Raw genomic sequence first — 21,972 nt, 5'->3', positions numbered from 1 at the left:
CAATGACAAGCTGTTCTCATTCTGCTGTATAGAATGTTGCAGGGATATATCTGTAAAGTTAGGAACGGGACACATTAGACACTTTTGGTGTGCCTAATATGCAACAGGCTTCTTTATTAATCTGGAGAAGGTCTCGGCCATTGGATTTTATTTTTCTACTGAACGGTGGTCATTAGTAGTCAGAGGAACGTTTTGGTATTTCATTGTGTCAGGAAAACTACACGAAGAGAAAGAGCTAAATTCTTTTGTTATTTGCAAAATCCAAGACAGCAACATCTTGTGGCTGCCTTGAGAGTAAGTAAACAACTGTATAGTAAAGGCTGAAATCTGAGAAAGAGAAAGCTAATGAGGGAGGGAGGGTGGGAGAGAGAGAGAGGGAGGGAGGGAGGGAGGGAGGGGGAGAGGGAGAGGGAGAGGGAGAGGGAGAGGGGGAGGGGGAGGGGGAGGGGGAGGGGGAGGGGGAGGGGGAGGGGGAGAGGGAGAGAGGGAGAGAGGGAGAGAGGGAGAGAGGGAGAGAGGGAGAGAGAGAGAGAGAGAGAGAGAGAGAGAGAGAGAGAGAGAGAGAGAGAGAGAGAGAGAGAGAGAGAGAGAGAGAGAGAGAGAGAGAGAGAGATTGTTGCTCACCTGCTAGCCAAGATCTGACGCTGGGGCGGAGTAGATCGGAAGAAAAAGAGTTTCGTCCCACCACCACCCTCCGCCAAAGAGGCTCCTCCTTTCCAGACTTATCCCAGCGAATTTGCGCACGTGTGCGCGTGTATCAGAGCCAGCTGTGTGAGCACAGGTGTGCGCGCGCGAGCACATCTGAAGGGAGAAGAGGCTCCAGTGGGTTTATTCCTGCAAAGACTTTCTTTCTGCACTTCTTTCTCTTTCTCCGTTCTCCCCTCCCTCGACCTCCTTCTCCCTCGGCGCTCGATGGGGGGGAATGCGGTGGAAACCGCAGAAGGAGGCAACGTTTCCCCAGGGCTTCAGCTTCAAAGTGCGACGGGTCCTTCGCTTCTCTCTCAGCCGCGTCAGGCAACTGCAGGGACCCCGTCCTCCTTCGGAAACTGACTAAAGAGAGCGTTGGATGGGACTCCTGCCTTGGGTGGCTTCCTCGCCCAGGAGCGCGGCTTCGCACCTAACTAGGTGGTCAGCACCAGGGACAGATCCCGGCGCCCATTCTTCCCGTGCCTCCATCCTTGGCGCTTGCTAGCCAGACTCCAGGCGATTAAGGTCGGCCACGATTATGGAAGCGGAGAGTTGGAATGAGAGCGAGCCCAACAGCACCCAGCTTATTTGCGATGGACCCAATGGGACCCTTGGGGAACGAGGAGGCAGTTTATGTTCTGGGGTCAGCCCTTCCATGATAACAGCCATAGTGATCATGGCCCTCTATTCCGTCGTATGTGTAGTGGGGCTCTTTGGGAACTTCTTGGTCATGTATGTCATCATCAGGTAAGAAGACTGGCAGCGGGGAGGAGCTGCCCGAGTGGGAGGGAAAGCAAAAGGGCTACTGAAGCAAAGTACGCGGGGAGGGAGGCTGGGGGATTTGATGATGGTGGTGATGATGATGATAGACCACCAAAGTCAAGGAAATGGTTCTGTAGTTGGCTCTATTGAATCTGGACAAGCTAAGTAGCAGAGAAAAAGATGTGTGGTTCTTCTCTTGCTAAAACCCCAAAGGCTTTGGAGGGGGGTTCTTTCTCTCTCCAGAAAGAAATTATTTGGTGGTTCTTCCCCTAATTCTCCCCATAAAAGCAAGCTAAACACATTTGGGATCAAATCCTACTAAATAGCATAACTATGAGTCTCCATAATATTGTTACATGGTGGCGCAGTGGTTAAATGCAGCACTGCAGGCTGACTGCTAGATCAGCAGTTCAGCGGTTCAAATCTCACCGGCTCAGGGTTGACTCAGCCTTCCATCCTTCCGAGGTGGGTAAAATGAGGACCCGGATTGTTGTTGGGGGCAATATGCTGACTCTGTAAACCGCTTAGAGAGGCCTGAAAGGCCTATGAAGCGCTATATAAGTCTACTGTTATTGCTATTATTATTCGGGTAAATGATTATTCCTGATTTCAGTCCCAGAGGATTGATATAGCATCTCCATCCTGGCAAATACAAAAACACAAATTTGATTGTCAACTAAGTGCATTTTTAAGATCCAAAGACATTTTGAAAGCAGCAGTTCTTCTAGGATGATTCTGAAGAATAATTTCTAATTATGTGGTAGAAAGGATATGGGCATTTATTAGGAAGTAAGAGACTGAAAATCTTTGCTTAATATAACTATGCTTTGCTTAATGTAACTACAAAAAAATGTGTGCTTTGGGGAGAAAAAAACAAGCTGTTTCAAATGAGCATTTGTGCAGCATAAGCATTCAAGGCAAGCAAAAGTTATTCTGTGTTAATAAAGTTGTTTATGTGCCTGAGAATAATGTAAAAAAAAGTTTAAATTATTAGCTCAGACTATTTCTGCAACCAAAATCCAAATCAGATATAATGAAATAGAGTATAAGAGGTATACAAGGAAGTGAAATATGTTAGAGAGGCATTGGAATCCACAGATACGAATTGCAGAGCAGTTCCAACAATCATATCAGATGTTTAGTTTCCTATTTCTTTCTTCAACTGATCTTGGTGCCCAAAATCCCTTTCTTTGTATCATTTAGGAAATCATACTAAAAGAATCTAAATTCATTTTTCCAGCAAGAGTATTCCTCAGCCAAAGAAATGGAAAACGGGCCTTCTTCTACAAAGATAATTATTGAAAGTTTCTGTAGCGCAATCTGCCTCATATTTAAGCATATTGGCTGTTCTTAATGAAAGGACCTATGTTCTTTTGTATGTTTTTAATAGGTGTTAAATTGGATTTGTTTAATGAAAGCCAAGTAGAGGAAAAAATTTCTTCTAGCATTCCACAAATGTTTCAGAGAAATGAGTTACAGTCAATATCTATGGGAACACAGCACCATCTATTGAAATGATGGATAACAACAGGTGGAAACTGTTGCTTCTGGGAACCAAGTTGGGAGGGCGAAAGAGTTTTTTGCCTTAAGAAAAGAAAGAGGGGGAAGAAAGGGATGTTTACTGTCCAACATTTATCTCCTTTTTTTTCAAGGAAAAAAATACCTTTCTATCTTTCTCATCTCTGTTTTAAAGTAAGGTGAGCATTCATTCATATTCAAATGCAACACATAACCACAGATTAAATATTGGGGGATGGGAGTTCTTGCCATACTTTAGAATACTAGAAGCTGGCACTTCCAATCTGGTGCCAGTTATTTAATTCCTTATCTTTGCTGCCAGCAGGACCGTGTTGGCTGGCAAAAAGCTATGCTTAATGCATGTCGACAGCATCATCTGAAGTGAAGATGCCAACAGGCATAAGTAGCATGTCTAGGCCATTCTATGTCATCAATTTTCTATTTTTCTTTTCACTTGATGCTGAATCTTTTGAAGCTACTGAGTAGGCTTTGTTTTCCTCTGACTATATGTCTCCCTCCTGCTTTAGCTCTGCTTGGAACAGGAACAGAAAACAATTGGAGACATTTTCCAATTGCGATTCCTATAATGCCTCACCATTAAGCAGGCTGGTGGGAGTTCAGATTCAATAACTGAATGAGCCCACATTTCTCCTCCTTGCCTTAGATGACTTGGGATTTCCTCAATGGGTCCATAATGGCTATAGAACTATTGACACACTTCTCTTTAGCAGTTAGATTACTATCCTTCTAATTAGCCTTTGGATGATTATACAGGATTCTCAATGATGTCTTGTAGTAATTAAGCTTGTAGTTGATATTGCAGTAAAAGTGATTGATAGAATTATTGCAGGCCTAATTTGTTTCCCCTCCTTGCATAAGATAAATGCTTTTAAAAAGTTATTAGGGTACCTGAAATATCCAGGTTCAGTTCTCCACTAAAATGGAGTTCCCATCTACACCTTGTTTCAGTGGTGGGATTCAGCCAATTTGCACCACTTCTGGAGAACCGGTTGTTAACTTTCTGAGCAGTTTGGTGAACTGGTTGTTGGAAGAAATCATTAGGGCAGAGAACTGGTTGTTAAATTATTTGAATTCCATCACTGCCTTGTTTCCTTTCACTATTGCCCACTGATATCCTCCATTTTTGAGGATAGAATAGAGTTCTTTGAAGGCGGGGTGGGGAAAAGCGAATAAAAATATAAAGAAATAATTGTCAGTTTCCTAACACAAGATCTTTTTTCAGACATATAGGCAAGAAACTGAGAGATCAGATTTAATCATATGTCCATTCCCTTTTCTGACACTGATGAGAAATGCGTCTCTGAGGCTATCATGGCCATGGTATGTTACATGGTTTACCAGAAGGGGACACCAATTCTCTACAATAAATAAATAAATAGTTAACTTCCAGTAGTTAATATTTCCAGTTTCATAATCTGTCTACACTTTATAGGAGACCATTTTCATTTCTGATTAAACCAGGAAATCACAACAGGGAGCAATTAGAACGTTGGCTAGAGATTTGATAGCTCTCTCCAGGGATGCAATTACAGCCTATAATGCTCATTGACTGTTGTGAATGTGTGCTTTACAGACCTTTAAACTAGCAGTCAGAAGTGATTTCAAATGTAGGTTGATGTGTAAAAGAAATAGGAAATTTTAGAAATATTCAGAAAAGAGTAATATGGCGCACAATTAGTAATTATAAAGCAAGTAGGCCTGGAATGGAATGGGTACAAAAATAACCCCCCAAAAAAATTCAGAAATGAAAGTTGAATATTGACATGGAGTAATCAGATCCACATTTTAAATAAGTGTTGATATTTAAATGACATGTGACACTGAAAAGGAGGTAGCTTTCTTCTATTAAAAAAATCAATAAGAAACCACCACAGGACAGAGCATGAGACATGGGAAAGGACTGCTTTAATGTCATTGCTACCATTTGCCTGGCCAAGTAAATTTTCCATCAGTGGAAACAAATATTTTGGACTTGCATCTCTTTCTTCTAGAGGAGAAAGCAATTTTGGAGTGGAAAAGCAGCCTTAAGGGGAAAGGATCAAATAATCCTTTCTCGTTCCTTCTGCTCTAATCTCCCTTCCTTCCTGTTCATCAAGCTATCCATGACTGTTTTTCATAATGTTACCAATCAGTTCTATAGAGGGATTGCATTTTCAGTAAGTTTTATCTTCCCCACAGATATATTCTAAGACATAATGCTTCACCTATGATACCTCAGCTTTAAGGTTTGCATGATGCTTGAGTGTGGCTTACTTTTATACTAGCAAGATGTAATAAAGGGTGGCAATGCCTTTTTTGTGAGTGTCAGTAACATTGTGTGTAACTGAACATGTGTGCATTCATATGCATGCATCTAAAATTCTGTATAAATGTTTGATAATGTCCCATTGATTTTAATTTTAAAAAACTGCTAAATCATTTTCTTATAGCCATAGCACTTGGATCAGTAAGGGCAATGCCCACAATTGTAGGATAGAACCATACTTACAGATTTATTTCTGAGAAATATGGAATGCTATGTCAAATAATTTAATGGTGATATGTGCACTGGGCTAAAAATTCTATTCTGGACACTAATGAAATGAAATGTTTACTTGTGTTTCAAATACTTGCTGCAAATTCAGCAAGGATTATCCTAACAGCCTAGCAACTGTACAGTATGCATATTGGTTTTGTGGAAATATGTGCTGAAGTCACCAAAATTCATTTAGATTAATGTTTAGGATGTTTTGGTGCAATGCTGGTAAAAATGACTCTTGTGCAAGGGTGCATAGAAAATTTGTAATTCAGGATAGGAGAACACTTTTGAATAATAGTATTTCATCATGTCAACTATAATTAAACCATGGAATATGCTAATACATTCTGTATCGATCATTAATTAATTCACAGTATTAATTCTGGACTAATTATTTGGGGATAAGCATAACAGTGCCATTAGTCACAATATCACCCCTAGAAATCAAATATTATGCCTTGGGACATTAATATTTGAGAATAAGAAAGTAAAGATCAGTTGCATTGATGCCCTATTCAAGAACTTCCCAAAGGCAACTAGATTGCATTGACAAAAACAGGATGCCAGACCAGACTCCATACACCTTTGATCTAATCTAGGAGAAATAAATGATGGAAAGGGGGGGGATTCATGTAAACCTTTGCCTAAATTTAACAGATGTCTTGTGACAAATCTAGAGATCTCCTTATTCCCTTCAAAGTGAAATAAAGAGATTTCTATTCCTTTCCACTTCTTATGTCTTGATAATCTAGATCAAAAAATGTTCAAAAACCAAGATCTGAAGTGTCCTAAATGAGCTGGCAGGTTAAGTCACTGAAGTGGAAAGGGGTAGGACTTCCTTCATTTCATCTTTGAAGGGAATAATGAGATCTCTAGATTTATCAGAAAACATCTGGGCAAAGGTTTACATGATTCCCCCATCCCCCTTATCCATCATTTATTTTTACCAAGGTGAGTTAATAGTGGTATTTTTAAAAGTACCTAACCCATGGGCTATATATTGCTTATGTCTGGTTTAGATAAAAGTATCTCTGCTAGAAGCATGATCAGATTCTCCAGTGCCTTTTAAATCCTACCCACAGGGAGGATGTTGTGCATTTATATTGTTTGCTCTGCCACTATATACTTGAAAACCCACTCTGTGTATCACACTGTTACCTAACACAGAAAAACCATTTTACATGCCCTCAATCCCTCATTTTACTTCTACTTCCTCAAAAGACATACCTATGGCTGTGGCTAATGTTATTTCTTCTAAAGCTCAAAGTTACCATCTGGCCCAAGGAAATAAGAAACACATAAGACATAAAAGCTCACATCATTTCCTCAGTCAGTAATACAGTCCTAGGGTTGTTTTCATTATGACACTGTAACACATATTTCATCACTTCCCTTCTTCCTGTGTATCTCAAAAGCTCCATGTGAAGGTATATCTAGAAGATACAAATGAATCCTTGGGAGGCCTTGTCATGGTAGCTTTTGAGATACACAGGAGGAGGGGAAGTGGTAAACTGTGTGTTGCTGTTGCAATGTCACAATGAAGACTCTGTCCATGGCATATTGGTGGATGTTGTTGTAATGCAAATATGAAAGGATGGAGCTTGTATCACTACATACACTTTTCATTATTTTAGCCTCCTCATTTTGATTGGGAACAGACCCATATACTTTGAGAGTTAGACTCCAACACTGCCTTGTTGTTGTTGTTGTTAATTGTGAAGTCATGTCCGACCCACTGTGACCCCATGGACAATGTTCCTCCAGGTCTTCCTGTCCTCTACCATCCTCTGGAGTCCATTTAAGCTCACGCCTACTGCTTCAGTGAGTCCATCCAGCCACCTCATTCTCTGTCGTCCCCTTCTTCTTTTACTCTCAATCTTTCCCAGCCTTAGGCTCTTCTCCAGTGAGTCCTTTCTTCTCATTAGGTGACCAAAGTTTTTGAGTTTCATCTTCAGGATCTGCCCTTCTAAAGAGCAGTCAGGGTTGGTCTCCTCTAGGACTGACCTTGCAGTCTCTTAAAAATATATTTTTTTAGTAATACATAGATTAAAATGGGCATGACTTGGATATTATTTCTGTGAAAGCAGTAGCTCACAATTTAGATTGGCATTATATCATATAGGCTGTTTTTTATTTAAAAAATGTAATTCATGGCTATATTTAAAGACACTTTTTAGAAGATCTCAGATTTCAAATAATTCCAATGATATTTAAATGTTAGGTTTTAATGACAGCATTGCAGCCTACTGAGAATTCTGAACTTGATTTCCCGTTATAAATTGCAGAGAATATAGGTTTCAAATAGACATGGACACCATGGCTAAAATGTCATTCCACCACCACCACCACCACCACCACCACCACCACCACCACCACCACCACCACCACCACCACCCTCTTGTTTTGCATGTACATGCCTTGGCTCAAAACTGAACCATACTAACTTGGGAGAGGAGTTCAGCTAAGGACAGAGAATGCAAATTATATGGATGGCATCCAGAGTTCCAATGAATGAAATTCTACTCATGGGACACACCCATTCAAACAGAGCGGAAGGGAATTTCACAGATTTGTGCTTCCTCACAAATTGTTCTTGTTGAATGAAGAAGCTTTTGGAACAATACTGGTGCAGAACTGTATAGAATGGAAGGATTGGGGAAGTCACCTTTCATTGTTAAAGCCTCCATTGCAACTCAGTTCTTTATTCATAGAGGTTCTGTGAGTCAGGAAAAGATAATTTGAATCTAAGGGAAGTTTAGTTCTTGGCATTCCATTACAGGGTAACATTTTATAAGACAGGAAGATATATTGATGAGTTACATAGGCCATTTCATCCAATATTACGTTTGCAAGGACATGTATCCAAATGTCTCTTGAAATCTCACAAGTAAAGCATGATATTTATGACCCACACAACTGATTTTATCCCCAAATGATAAAGAGGATAATTCTGTGTATAAAATTTCCAGATAGTAATAGCAAATCATGGACTCATCTTCCATCAATTTATATCATACCTTTTTAAAGCCTTCTGAGGCAAAAGCTATAAGCATATCTTGTAGTAACAATTTTGATGGCTGAATTCATGCATCATGTTAAACTGTTATGCTTTTGGCAGAGCAACTGTAGTTTCTAAACGATATTTTATGATTTAAAGTGTTGTAGGATTCCACAATATTGCAATTTATTTCAGAAAACAAACAAAATCTGGCTTAGCACAATCTTGAAACTTGAATTATTACCGACATGTCTCTGTCATTCTGTCTGTGTTTCTGTCTGTGTCTCTCTTTGTTTCTGTCTGTCTGTCTGTCTCTGTCTCTCTCTCTCTGTCTCTTTCACTCACTCTTTCTCTCTCTCTTTGATCTGATGAATCTACTGTCCATTTGGGGTGGGGGGGCTCAATCCACTTAAATTAAGGACAACTTACTAATTGCATCAACACACAAAGTCTTCCAAAATAAATAGGCCTTTGAAAGACTATTTATGGCAAGGTTTAGGCAAAGGTTTACATTATGAGATTTGGAAAAAGATGATCTGAAATATGGACTAATGAAACTGAATGGGCCCTTATACTGTGTGATACACTGCTTAAAATTGTACAGGAAGATTCTCTAAAGCAGGTCATTCCTAAAACATGAAGCACTATAAAAAAAAGTATTTCCAAGGACTTATTTCAAATACGGTCAGTATCTTGTCATTTCCTGGGACTAGGAGACCAGCATTAAAGCCTTCTGCCTTGTTTTTTTTTCCTTTTAGTCATCTTCCGCGGAAGTCACACATAAAGTTCATTGTACAACTTATTGGATAAGCATAACAAAGTTTCTATGCCTCACCACAAAAGCTTCTGGAGGCAAGTTGTTCCACTGATTAATTATTAATTCATTAATTGTTCTCACTGTCAGGAAATTTCTCCTTAGTTCTAGGTTAAATCTCTCTTTGATAAGGTCCCAACTGATACTCTTGTACTTTTCTCAGGGGCTTCAGAGAATAGAATAACCCCTCCACTCTGGCAGCCCCTCAAATATTGGAAGACTGCTGTCAAGTCATTCCTAGTCTTTTTTTGGGGGGTGGGGTGGCCTAATATACCAAGTGCCTGAAACATTTTATTGTGTGTATTATCCTCCAGTCATTGTTATTGTTATTCTCTATATTCATTCTAGAGTCTCAACAGATTTTTTGGTATCAGGGTGACTCAAACTGGCATTGGCCTCCCTCCATGTAGATGTAGTTCAATTGAGGAATTCATATTAAGTTTTGTTGGTCATCCACTTATGAATCTATCTGGTGATGATATTAACTAGCACATTTTTTTTAATTCTTATCACAAAGGTCTCTTTGTGGTCCACTAATGTGGTCATTTTGTCGAAGACTCCAATAAGGTTGGTCTGACATGATATGTTTTTGGCGAATTCATGATTTCTACATAGGTTTTTGCAGATCCATTGCTTGATTATCCTTTTGAGGATCTTGCCAGATTTCCCTCAGTGCATGACTGCACTGCTACAATTTCAATGAATAAATACATTGAAGAAATATTGCCTGTCATTTAGCTCCTGTCATAAATACACAACAAGACCCATGAAACAAAATTGTGAGAAAGTAATGAAGAAAAAGTGTATTTCTTTATATAAAAACTCTGCTCATAGGATACCCATTTTCAAATACAACTCTTGGCTTCCTTATCTTTTCCTATTCCAACCTGGCAGCAATAAAATAATATATGCATTGCTTTACAAAGAGGAAGTCATATCTACCTTAACAGACTGCCACAATTCTTTCTAGGAGAAAAAAAGGACAGTTTACTAATATAAAACAGACAAATGGAATACGTCTGAACCAATTATATAAAATGCAATATGGAGAAAATGGGGAAGAGCATTAAAATGGTATTTATCCATATATTTGTTAGATTTATGTTCTATTTTTTCCTCCAGCAGCTTCATCCTACACCCACCCACCCCCAAAAATCCACTAAACTAATAGGTAGGTTGAGCTGAAAAAGAGTTGATTAGCCCAAAGTCACCAACTTTTATAGCTTAGGGTAGATTTCTTTTAGTGCAACACACACTAAGCCAAAAGTCAAAAGTATTATTATAATAAATAGAGATGATATATATATATATATATATATATATATATATATATATATATATATATATATATATATATAGATATAGATATAGATATAGATATAGATATAGATATAGATATAGATATAGATATAGATATAGATATAGATATAGATAGATAGATAGATAGATAGATAGATAGATAGATAGATATAGATTAGATATAGATATAGATATAGATATAGATATAGATATAGATATAGATATAGATATAGATATAGATATAGATATAGATATAGATATAGATATAGATATAGATATAGATATAGATATAGATATAGATTAGATAGAGATAGAGATAGAGATAGAGATAGAGATAGAGATAGAGATAGAGATAGAGATAGAGATAGAGATAGAGATAGAGATAGAGATAGAGATAGAGATAGAGATAGAGATAGATATAGATATAGATATAGATATAGATAGATAGATAGATAGATATAGATATATATATATAGATATACATTATATATTCTTAACCCTCAGTTATACCAGCATAGACATAATTAGCTACTTTGGCTAGTGAGTTGTGATAGATGCTATTCCTTTCATATTAAATGGAATTGATTTTGCAAAATAGGTTTGCTTGCTTCTTTGTCTTGTGTATGTAATGAATTCAGTTTTATGACTTAAGAAAGGGCTAAGGGGAAATGGGTCAATTGATGCATCATAACTTTGCAGAGTCTCAAGTAACTAGGAAATGGATATGGCAAGTAATGGAATAATGGCAAGCTTGTTAAATAAGGATTTCCCCAATTGCAGACATAATGTATTTCTTTTCAACCCACTAATTTCAGGCAAGATTCCAAGGAAAGTAGAAAGCCTCCTCCAATCCAATCTACCTACCATAGTAATTTATCTACAGGACGAGAAACAAAAAGTTTAAATTACAAGGAAATAGATTTTGGTTGGAGAACAGGAATATTTTTCTAACAATAAAAGCTATTCAATAGTGGATATGACTGTGTCAGTAGATGAAGGGTTCCCTTTGCTAGAGATGTTTAAATTGAAATCTCCAACGTCCCTTCCAACCATCCATTCTATGATTCTAACACTGTCCAGTAGATTTTGTGAATCCCTCTCCCACTTTTTTTTGCTGTGTGTAAAAATACTTCAGCTTAACTATCTGATGTTTTTTAAAAAACCATTTCTATAGCAGGATGAAATTTCTAGGTATCATAAAACAAGAAAGGTGGGGGAGGAAGAGGAGATGGTGATAAGATGGTGGTGGTGATGATAAAAGTCTCCTGTGCAAGCCAACCTACTTTTTTTCTCTAAAGAAAAATATATTTTTCTCTAAAGATGAGAGAACATCTGAATATTCTCATTCTGTTGAAAAGCAAACAAAATAAATTAAAACAAGGTGTACTTTTCCTATGCTAGTGAAAAAGTTAACCTTAGACTTTAAAGCAGTTAATTTCTTATTGCTCCAAAGTGAAATTGGTTTTTCTTCTCTTAAAGACTGAAGAACTGAAGGATGCAGTCAAATTAATTTGCATTGGGTCAAGATGAGACAACACCTGCACAATTTAATTTGAATAAGAATATTAATGATTCAAGACAAAGCATAGGGCAATGAAACAAGAAGGATTCAGGGAAGAGGACCAACAGCTAAGTTGTTAAGATGCAAACTGTACTGCTGACCCTAATTCCTATATTATAATGCAGTGAAAACATATTTGTGGATCTTAGAGCTAGGAAGGATGAAATGTTCCAACCATAAATTTATTCTTAGATTAGAAAACCTCAGGAAACTGACAAAAATGCTGTTAAAGAAGGCTTCATAAATATTCAGATTTTAGAATAAGATTTTATCTATGTAAATCTAACTCGGGGAATATAGGTATTGATTTTAAAAATTTCTTGCTAGTAGAATGTGGTGTTATCTCTGTTTGTCTATTTAAAAATATATGTCAATCATAAAAACAAACCCTTCTCATTCCTGTGGGTGGTATATGTCTTCGTCAATCTCATGTTCTCTGCCTGGGAGTTTGAAGGTTCTCTGTAGTATCTTAGCTGTTCCTAGCACTGCAATCTTTTGGACAGAGAGGTCTAATGTTGATCCTTGGATCTATTGGAGCCACTCTCTCAACTTAAGAGTCACAACCTTGAGTTCACTAGGACCACTTTGACCTTCTTATACTTCTTCTTCCTGAGAAGAAGTCTCTTGGCATCACTACATCAATCACAACCACTGTCTTCTGCTCCTTATTTACTACCATCATGTTTGTCTTGTGTGGTAACACCCTGCTTCTACCACAATATACCTGCCTGTGTGCCTGTCTCTGAAAGGCTACCATAGTCTTGTTATTCTCCATGAACTTCTGCAGAATCTTCCATCTGGACTTGGGAGGGACTAGCCCCTATGCAGATGTTCCTGTACAAAATACCAACTTATAGTCTTCCTGCTTGTATCTTACACCCTGCCACTATTTGTTGGATTGTCTTTGAGGTCTTTCTACACAGTCTGCACCAGATCCTGTCTGGTGTGGTAAAGACCTGCTTCTATATCCTATATTAAGGTGCTTAATATTATAAGCACCTTAATATAGTACTAATATTATCCTGTCTGATGTGGTAAAGACCTGCTTCTATATGCCTATATTAAGGTGCTTCTATATCGTGGCATGACAAAACCACGCTCATCAAAATAGCGGTGATAAAACTGTGCTGCTAAAGCCGCGACGTCATCACTGTGTGTCATCATCGCCGCGACAACAGCGCGGCAACAGAAGGGCTCTTTAAAACAGCGTGGCGGCAGAAAGCCGATTTAAATTAAGGTAAGGGTTAGGATTAGGTTTAGGGGTTTGCTTTAGGGTTAGGTTTAGGTTTAGGTTTAGGTTTAGGTTTAGGGTTAGGGTTAGGGTTAGGGTTAGGGTTAGGGTTAGGGTTAGGGTTAGGGTGCTGAGTGCTTCGGAAGGCGCAGATTTGCCCTCTGCAATTATGTCATTGCGGTAGGGTCGCATTTTTCCTTAGCGCTTCGAATGGCGCGGATTTGCCCTCCGCACTTATGTCGGCGCGGATAAGGGCTTCGTGGTTTTGTGGTGGAACCCTTCTATATTAAGGTGCTTAATGCCTAGACTTGTGTTGCTATGAAGCCACTTCAATTGTAAGAAATAGGCAATTCAGTTTCTTATTCTTTGCAGTAATTGTTAAACAAATTATTTTACAGGGGGGGTTGTATATAAATGTGCTTAATTCTTTGTGCAAATGCTGTGCTGAGATAAACCAATTTTTATGATCTTTTGATACTAGTTTTGCTTGCTACACATCCTATTGAAGATCTGGGTTTTAATATCATGACACAAAAACTTTTTTTGCCTTAAGAGATGATTTAATGTTAAAGTACTGTGTATTTAAGATATCGTTAGACAAAGGAAAACAATGAAGTATTTTTAATTTTTTTTTCCTGAAATAGAGAAAGAACTGGCATATTTACATGGTGGAAAGACCCTTCTTATTAAACTTTCTGTGTTAATTAAAAACCATGTTGTTGATTCTTTATACAAAAATACAGTGAGATGCTTAACTCAAGGGAAGCTCTGCCTTTTGCAGTTGTGTTAACTCAGTGTTGGCAAAACTTTTCGGCACTGAGTTCCGAAACAGGAGCATGTGCACCAGGAAGATGATCTTCCAGTTTATGGTGCAGGCATGTGCACCAGCCACCTGGTCTTCTGGTTTTTGGCACACATATGCACGCAAAGACCAGCTGGCCAGTGTGCAGGTGCATGCCAGAAACCGGAAGAGTGGTTGCTCTTCTGCTTTTCAGCACTCCTGTGTGCATGAAGACCAGTGCACTGGAACCTGGAAGAGCAACGGGGACAGCTCGCGTGCCCAGAGAGATGGCTCTGCTTGCCGTTTCTGTCATGCGTGCTATAGGTTCGCCATCATGGCGAATTACTAGCCTATTGTAGCAATTTCATGTGATCTCTGTTCAGAGTTTCATGCCTCAACTTTGTTGATTTTTTTTTAGATATACCAAAATGAAGACTGCCACCAACATTTATATTTTCAACCTTGCCTTGGCCGATGCCTTAGCAACAAGTACGCTGCCATTTCAGAGTGTGAATTATCTTCTGGGAACATGGCCATTTGGTACCACTATTTGTAAGATTGTAATATCCATAGATTATTATAACATGTTCACAAGTATTTTCACCCTCTGCACCATGAGTGTGGATCGCTACATTGCAGTTTGCCACCCGGTCAAGGCTTTGGATTTACGCACCCCTCGAAATGCCAAGATTGTCAATGTCTGTAACTGGATTATTTCTTCAGCAATTGGTATACCAGTGATGGTGATGGCAACAACCAAAGAGAGCAATGGTGAGTTAGAATTTCTTTTCCTGACTTCGAATGGACACTATACAATACAATAGCAGAGTTGGAAGGGACCTTGGAGGTCTTCTAGTCCAACCCCCTACACCACATCAGACAAATGGATGTCCAACATCTTCTTAAAGACTTTCAGTGTTGGGGCATTCAAAACTTCTGGAAGCAAGCTGTTCCACTGATTAATTGTTCTAACTGTCAGGAAATTTCTCCTCAGTTCTAAGGTTCTTCTCTCCTTGATTAGTTTCCACCCATTGCTTCTTGTTCTACCCTCAGGTGCTTTGGAGAATAGTTTGACTCTGTCTTCTTTGTGGCAACCTCTAAGATATTGGAACACTGCTATCATGTCTCCCCTAGTCCTTTTTTTTTAATTAAACTAGACATACCCACTTCCTGCAACCGTTCTTCATATGTTTTAGTCTCCAGTCTCCTAATCATCTTTGTTGCTCTTCTCTGCACTCATTCTAGAGTCTCCACATCTTTTCTACATTGTGGCAACCTTAACTGAATGCAGTATTCCAAGTGTGGCCTTACCAAGGCATTAAAAAGTGGTATTAACACTTCACGTGATCTTGATTCTATCCCTCTGTTTATGTAGCCTAGAACTGTGTTGGCTTTTTTGGCAGCTGCTGCACACTGCTGACTCATATTTAAATAACTATTTGTCCACTAGGATTCCAAGATTCCTCTTACAGTTACTACTATTGATCAAGGTACTACATATACTGTACCTGTTCAAGTCTGTCAAGGTCCTTCTGTATCTTAAGCCTACCTTCCGGACTGTTGGCTATTCCTGCTAGCTTGGTGTTGTCTGAATATTTGATGAGTTCCCCATCTATCCCCTTGTCCAAATCATTGATAAAGATGTTGAAGAGTACTGGGCCTAAAACAGATCCTTGGGATACCTCACTGCATACTTCCTTCCCCAGCCCCCAGGAGCACTTTGGAAGCATCCTAAAGGCTATGCACAGCCATTTTTGCAAAAGGGGGGGGGGGGCAGGAGGCCAAAATTGCTGTATTCAGTGTATAAGAGGCAGCCAGATTTTCAGCCTCTTTTTTGAAAAAGGTGCATCTTATACTCTGAAAAATATGGTGCATACATTCATACATACATACAGTCAGTCAGCTTTGGAAGCCATATTAACACCAGATGCTTCCACACTGCCACATTCTTGCGCCTGGGAAAGTAGGAGTGGGGATTTAGTAGAGGGAATGTAGTTAGACGGCTTTCGATACCATCGACCATGGTATCCTTCTGCTACGACTGCGGGAGGTGGGAGTGGGAGGCACTGTGTTACGGTGGTTCTCCTCCTACCTCTCGGACAGATCGCAGTCGGTGTTAGTGGGGGGGCAGAGATCGACCCCTAGGCCCCTAACATATGGGGTGCCGCAGGGTTCGGTCTTATCCCCCCTACTATTCAACATCTACATGAAACCGCTGGGTGAGATCATTCGAAGGCACGGGATACCATCAATATGCGGACGATACCCAGTTGTATCTGTCCGCCCCGTGCCAACTCAATGAAGTGGTGGATGTGATGAACCGGGGCCTTGAGGCCGTTATGGACTGGATGAGGGCTAACAAGCTTGTACTCAACCCGGAGAAGACCGAGTGGCTGTTGTGTTTTCCTCCCAATAATTCGACCAGTGCTCCATCGCTCAGGCTGGGGGGTCAAATTCTACACCCCTCAGAGAGGGTTCGCAACTTGGGAGTCCTCCTGGACCCACAGCTGACTTTCGACCATCATTTGACGGCTGTGACCAGGGGGGCATTTGCCCAGGTTCGCCTGGTGCGCCAGTTGCGACCCTACCTGAATCGGGAGGCTCTCACAACAGTCACTCGGGCCCTTGTGACCTCTAGGCTGGAATACTGCAATGTGCTCTACATGGGGCTGCCCTTGAAGAGCATCCGACGACTTCAGCTAGTCCAGAACGCAGCCGCGCGAGTGATCGTGGGTGCACCTCGGTTCACCCACATAACACCTATCCTCCGCGAGCTGCGCTGGCTACCTGTCGATCTCCGGGTGCGCTTCAAGGTGCTACTTGTCACCCATAAAGCCCTCCATGGTAGTGGGTCTGCGTACTTGAGAGACCGCCTTCTGCCAATTACCTCCCTGCGACCAATTAGATCTCATAGACTAGGCCTCCTCCGAGTTCCATCTGCCAGCCAGTGCCGGCTGGCAACTACAAGGAGGAGAGCCTTCTCAGTAGTAGCTCCGACCCTTTGGAACGATCTCCCCGTGGAGATTCGTACCCTCACCACCGTCCAGGCCTTCCGCATAGCCCTTAAGACCTGGCTAGCCCGTCAGGCCTGGGGACAAAGATAATTGCCCCCACCCGAATGATGAATGAATGTTGCTCATTATTTTATTCTATGTTTTGTCTGTGTTATTGTTTTTATATCCCTCCCTTGATTTTATGTAAGCCGCCCTGAGTCCCCTCAGGGAAAAGGGCGGCCTATAAATGTTAATAAAACCCTAAAACCCTAAAACCCTAGACATAACATTCTTCTTTTCAGTCAAGGTCATGGCATTCATGCAACTGGAGGAGGAGTGGTTGGAGTGATGTCTCAAGTTGGGATGAATTGGAATTGGACCATGTGATGGATGACTGATGGATGCAGCGGATGGATAGGGACTTTTGACTTATTGAGGGAAAGCCTGGTATTCTCAGATTCAGGTTTGATGTTCCTGCATACCTACTCTCATAAATAGGACTTTGAGAAAATGCCTGTCTCGCAGTTTCATTGGTGTTGGGGTTTTCAGGAATGCTGACATATACATATATACATACATATGCATTTTTAGATTATGCAAACTGTTACCTTTCCTCTTAATGGTGACAGTAAAAGTCTGAACACTTTTCTAACGGGAATAGGTTTTCACAAAACAAAGATTACAAGTAGGTTTCATGTTATGTTACATAAAAGCAATTGTTAGTTATCTTTGTGCTTGTGAGGAGGTGAAGGGATAACAACACTGAAAGAAATTGCCCTGATTTGCTTAAATTCATTTGTTTTCTTTTAATTTCCATAGGATCCATTGATTGTACACTTAAGTTCTCGCATCCAGCCTGGTATTGGGAGAACCTACTGAAAATCTGTGTTTTCATCTTTGCCTTCATCATGCCCATCTTAATCATAACGGTCTGCTATGGATTGATGATTTTACGTCTGAAGAGCGTCCGAATGCTCTCCGGCTCCAAGGAAAAGGACAGAAATCTTCGGAGGATCACCAGGATGGTCCTTGTGGTTGTGGCTGTTTTCATTGTCTGCTGGACTCCAATCCATATTTACGTCATCATCAAAGCCTTAATCCACATTCCAGAAACTACTTTCCAAACCATCTCCTGGCACTTCTGCATTGCATTAGGCTACACAAATAGTTGTCTCAATCCCATCCTTTATGCCTTCCTAGATGAAAACTTCAAAAGATGCTTCAGAGAATTCTGTATCCCAACCACTTCAACCATCGAACAGCAAAACTCCACCCGCATCCGCCAGCACACCCGTGATCATGCCTCCAGTGCCCATACAATGGATAGGACTAACCAGCAAGTATGACTAGAAGTGGAGATGTCAACCTTGGAAACAAGAATTCCTCCTGGAGATGACATGAATTCTGAAGTCACGGTCTTGACTGAATTGTAGCTTCTGGAAGTTTTATAAAATTCTTCCAATTTATGTTCCCTGGCTGAGGTGATACACAAAGATGGAAAGACTTATCCAGATGCACTAGGGAGGTTGTACCAGTCCGACTATGATGATGGGGAGCTAGAGAACCCCTCAAGTTGCTTCTTGCATGGCCAGACTGAGTCTGGATATCATTGTGTTATATATATTCAATATGCTGAAAACAGAAGAGATGCTTCAATTGTCTTTGCTTACTGAATGCTTGCTACTTTAGCATTCTAGAACTTTGTATATTTAGAAAATTCTTATACCAAATCAGAGCATTGGGCTATGTGACCTATATGAACTAGTTGCTGCCTCATAACCAGTTCTCCAATATTTAGTAGTCCTGCAATTACAGGTAGTCCTCAACTTACAATAGTTCATTTAGTCACCGAAAAAAGTGACTTATGACCATTTTTCATATTACAACTTTTGTAGCATCCCCATGATTAAGTAACCAAAATTCAGATTCATACTTATGACCATTGCTGTGTCCCAAAGTCATTTCCTTTTGCAACTGCAGTTGTGGTCATAAGTCAAGGACTACCTGTAATAGAAAGTTAGTGCAAATATATACATGCAGTCCTCAATTTGCGATCACAATCGGGACCAGAATTCCCATTGCTAAGCAATGTAGTTGTTAAGTGAATCATGTCCGATTTTATGAACATTTTTGCTATGGTTGTTAAGCAAATCATTGCAATTGTTAAGTGAATGCCGTGGTTGTTAAGATAATCCAGCTTCCCCCATTGACCGTGGGAATGCTATGACAGTCGTAAGTATGAGGACTGGACAATCTTCTCTCACTTCTGTTTTGCAAATGCATGTCTGAGAAAAACAAATTATCCTGGGCATAATAAACAGCAATATTTCAGCTCATGATCAAAAGAACTCATACAGGTAACAAGCTTGAGAAAAAAATATATTCAGAATATTGTTTTCATTGTCTCTCCTATTCCAAAAATGGAAATCTCTAGGCTAATAAGGATCTGCTAAATTCACCATTGTTTTATTTTTCAAACCTGAACTTAATAATTGAAGATTTGATAATTCATATTATGTTATCATACATTCTTCTTTAAGACCAGTAAATTCCTTGGATTTTCCTCCTGCTCTTTGGGCCAACCAACATAATGAAAGTTTCAATTGTATACAATTTGCCAAGCAGATGACAGCGACTTTTAAACCATGCCTACTGTTGCAGTAGTGTAGTGTATCAAATTAAAGGCAAATATCAATACATTACATTATTATCTTTGCTATTGTGTGGTGTTCAACACACTCACACATGCAATACTTGGACCCACATTTCAAATCATAATGTCTTTGGAATGCAGTATGTCAATTGTTAGTAATACCATAGCTGTTGTTAGTATGTCTATCATTAACTTTTTAAATAATATTTTGTGACATTAATAATATACAATAAAGCCCCCCCCCATAAGAAGAGATAACCAGACATAAATGTATATAGTACATCATGTATTTCTATAAATTAACACATTGTTTTATTGATTACTTTTATTTCTACAGCAGAGCCAGGATTCAAGACAAGAAATATACCTTATTCCAAATGTAACTCACAGATAAACTAAAAGACGTTAGAGTGACTTGCTAAAACTAAAATATGGCTTTTTGTCCTTTTGTTTTCTTGACATTGTTTATTTCTATCACCTAACACTCTTTAAATCTACTGAAAGACTCAGGCTTAAGTTATTTAGCACCTCACAAAAACTGTCCCTTGTGAGTGTTTCTTGGTTAAATTTCCAACCAAGACTGTTAAGAAGGCGCTTTGTGGGTTTGACTGGTAAATGGTGCTGACCCTTTCTCTGCATCTTCTTAAACAGAGAGTGGGAAGAATCAATTAAAGCTGATCTCTTTATCTTGTATTCTTTTAATGACCCTACAATCCAGTGGTGGGATTCAAAGAACTTACCAACCAGTTCTCTGCCCTAATGACTAGCGGGGTAGGTGGGGCTCAGTGGTCATGTGATCAAGTAAATGTCACTCAGGTCGATGGGTACTTCGCCTTAGTTGTTACAATGGTAATAAGGGTTAACTGGAGAGGCAGTTTCTGTAAGTAGGGCAATAAAGATCAGGCTAGAAACAACACCAGAATGTTTCCTTCCTGCCTTCCTTACAGGATTAGCCCTGTAAAGTGGGAAAAAACAAAAGATTTCTTCCAACAACCGGTTCTCCGAGCTGCTTAGAAAGTTACCAACAGGTTCTCCCGAATAGGTGCGAACTGGCTGAATCCCACCAATGCTACAATCCCTTGCTTCAGTGGGGCGGTCAGGGCGACTGATTGGAGTTGAGTGTTTACAGACCGGATGCCCTTCCTGACTCCTATGTGGAGTTCACAGCAGACAATTACTCACACAGAGAGAGAGATATCTACCACTACCTGGGATCGATCACACAAGCCTCCTGACTGATTGTGAGGTGAGAACTCCACCTCTAAGCCACCACACCGCTAACTAGATCCCTCTATTCTAACCTGTAGAAAAGCCTCCAGTAATAAACATTATCAGAATGTGCAAAAATTTGGATTGGGTATATGTTAGCTGTCCTTAAGAAATGACATTCTTCAAATGTACTGGTATTATATTCATGCAGATCTTCAGGAATAGACTGAATTAAAGCAAAACAGTGTTACCTTGATGACAGAACTCTCTAGGTAAACATGAACCCATTTTCAAAGACTTCTTGCATCTCCAGCCATACACAAAACTCTTAAAGTTCAAAAGCTGCGCAGGAGAATTTGTTAGAAGAGAAATAAAACTTTGAAACTATTGCTGGAGAGATCTCAAAGACTGTTGAACATGAGGGAGTCAGATGAGTGAGGATAATGAAGGTGGTAAGAATTACAGATTAATTCTAATAATCAGAGCTGATTTGAGGGAGATAACAAAGATTGGTGTTCTATTGCTAATTCTTTGGAAGCTAAGAAGCAAGTATTTTAATATAACTCTGGAAAGATATTTAGTCTTGGAGCTGGGAATCTTCTTTCTGGACCAAACGGTTAGAGATTACTATTTTATACAAAACTACATGCAATGCAAGCAAATTCCACTTCTATCTCACCCCGTAAAATAATGTGTGACATGGAAAACAAATATATGATAAAAACCTATTAACATATTAAGTGCATTTGTGTATAGGAGTTTGAAACAAATCCCTTTAGGTATAAACAATTGTAAAGAATTTTTTGTTGATGAAAATATTCTTAGCATCTAATCCTTTGTGGGAAGGGGGAAGTACAAGTTAGCTGCAATGATAAAATAGGTCAATGCTATTTCTGAGATATTGAAAAAAGACATTCATTCACTAAA

The 21,972-nt window shown here is 39.6% G+C and overlaps 1 protein-coding gene across 1 annotated transcript; it reads left to right on the top strand.

Annotated features, from left to right (window-relative positions):
- Window positions 1–1,183: 1,183 nt before the first annotated feature.
- Window positions 1,184–21,284, top strand: OPRM1 (opioid receptor mu 1). Its single transcript, XM_014055144.2, has 3 exons — window positions 1,184–1,434; window positions 14,609–14,961; window positions 18,003–21,284. The coding sequence occupies exons 1-3, from the start codon at window positions 1,226–1,228 to the stop codon at window positions 18,527–18,529; spliced, it is 1,089 nt and encodes a 362-aa protein (XP_013910619.1). The 5' UTR covers window positions 1,184–1,225; the 3' UTR covers window positions 18,530–21,284.
- The last annotated feature ends 688 nt before the right edge of the window (window positions 21,285–21,972 follow it).

Source organism: Thamnophis sirtalis, unplaced genomic scaffold (genome assembly GCF_051295495.1).
Source record: "Thamnophis sirtalis isolate CommonGarterSnake01/CBP01778 unplaced genomic scaffold, rThaSir2_p1.2 scaffold_6, whole genome shotgun sequence".
Taxonomy (NCBI): domain Eukaryota; kingdom Metazoa; phylum Chordata; class Lepidosauria; order Squamata; family Natricidae; genus Thamnophis; species Thamnophis sirtalis.
Note: the sequence above shows the minus strand (reverse complement) of the source record. Positions and strands in the feature narration are given on the sequence as shown.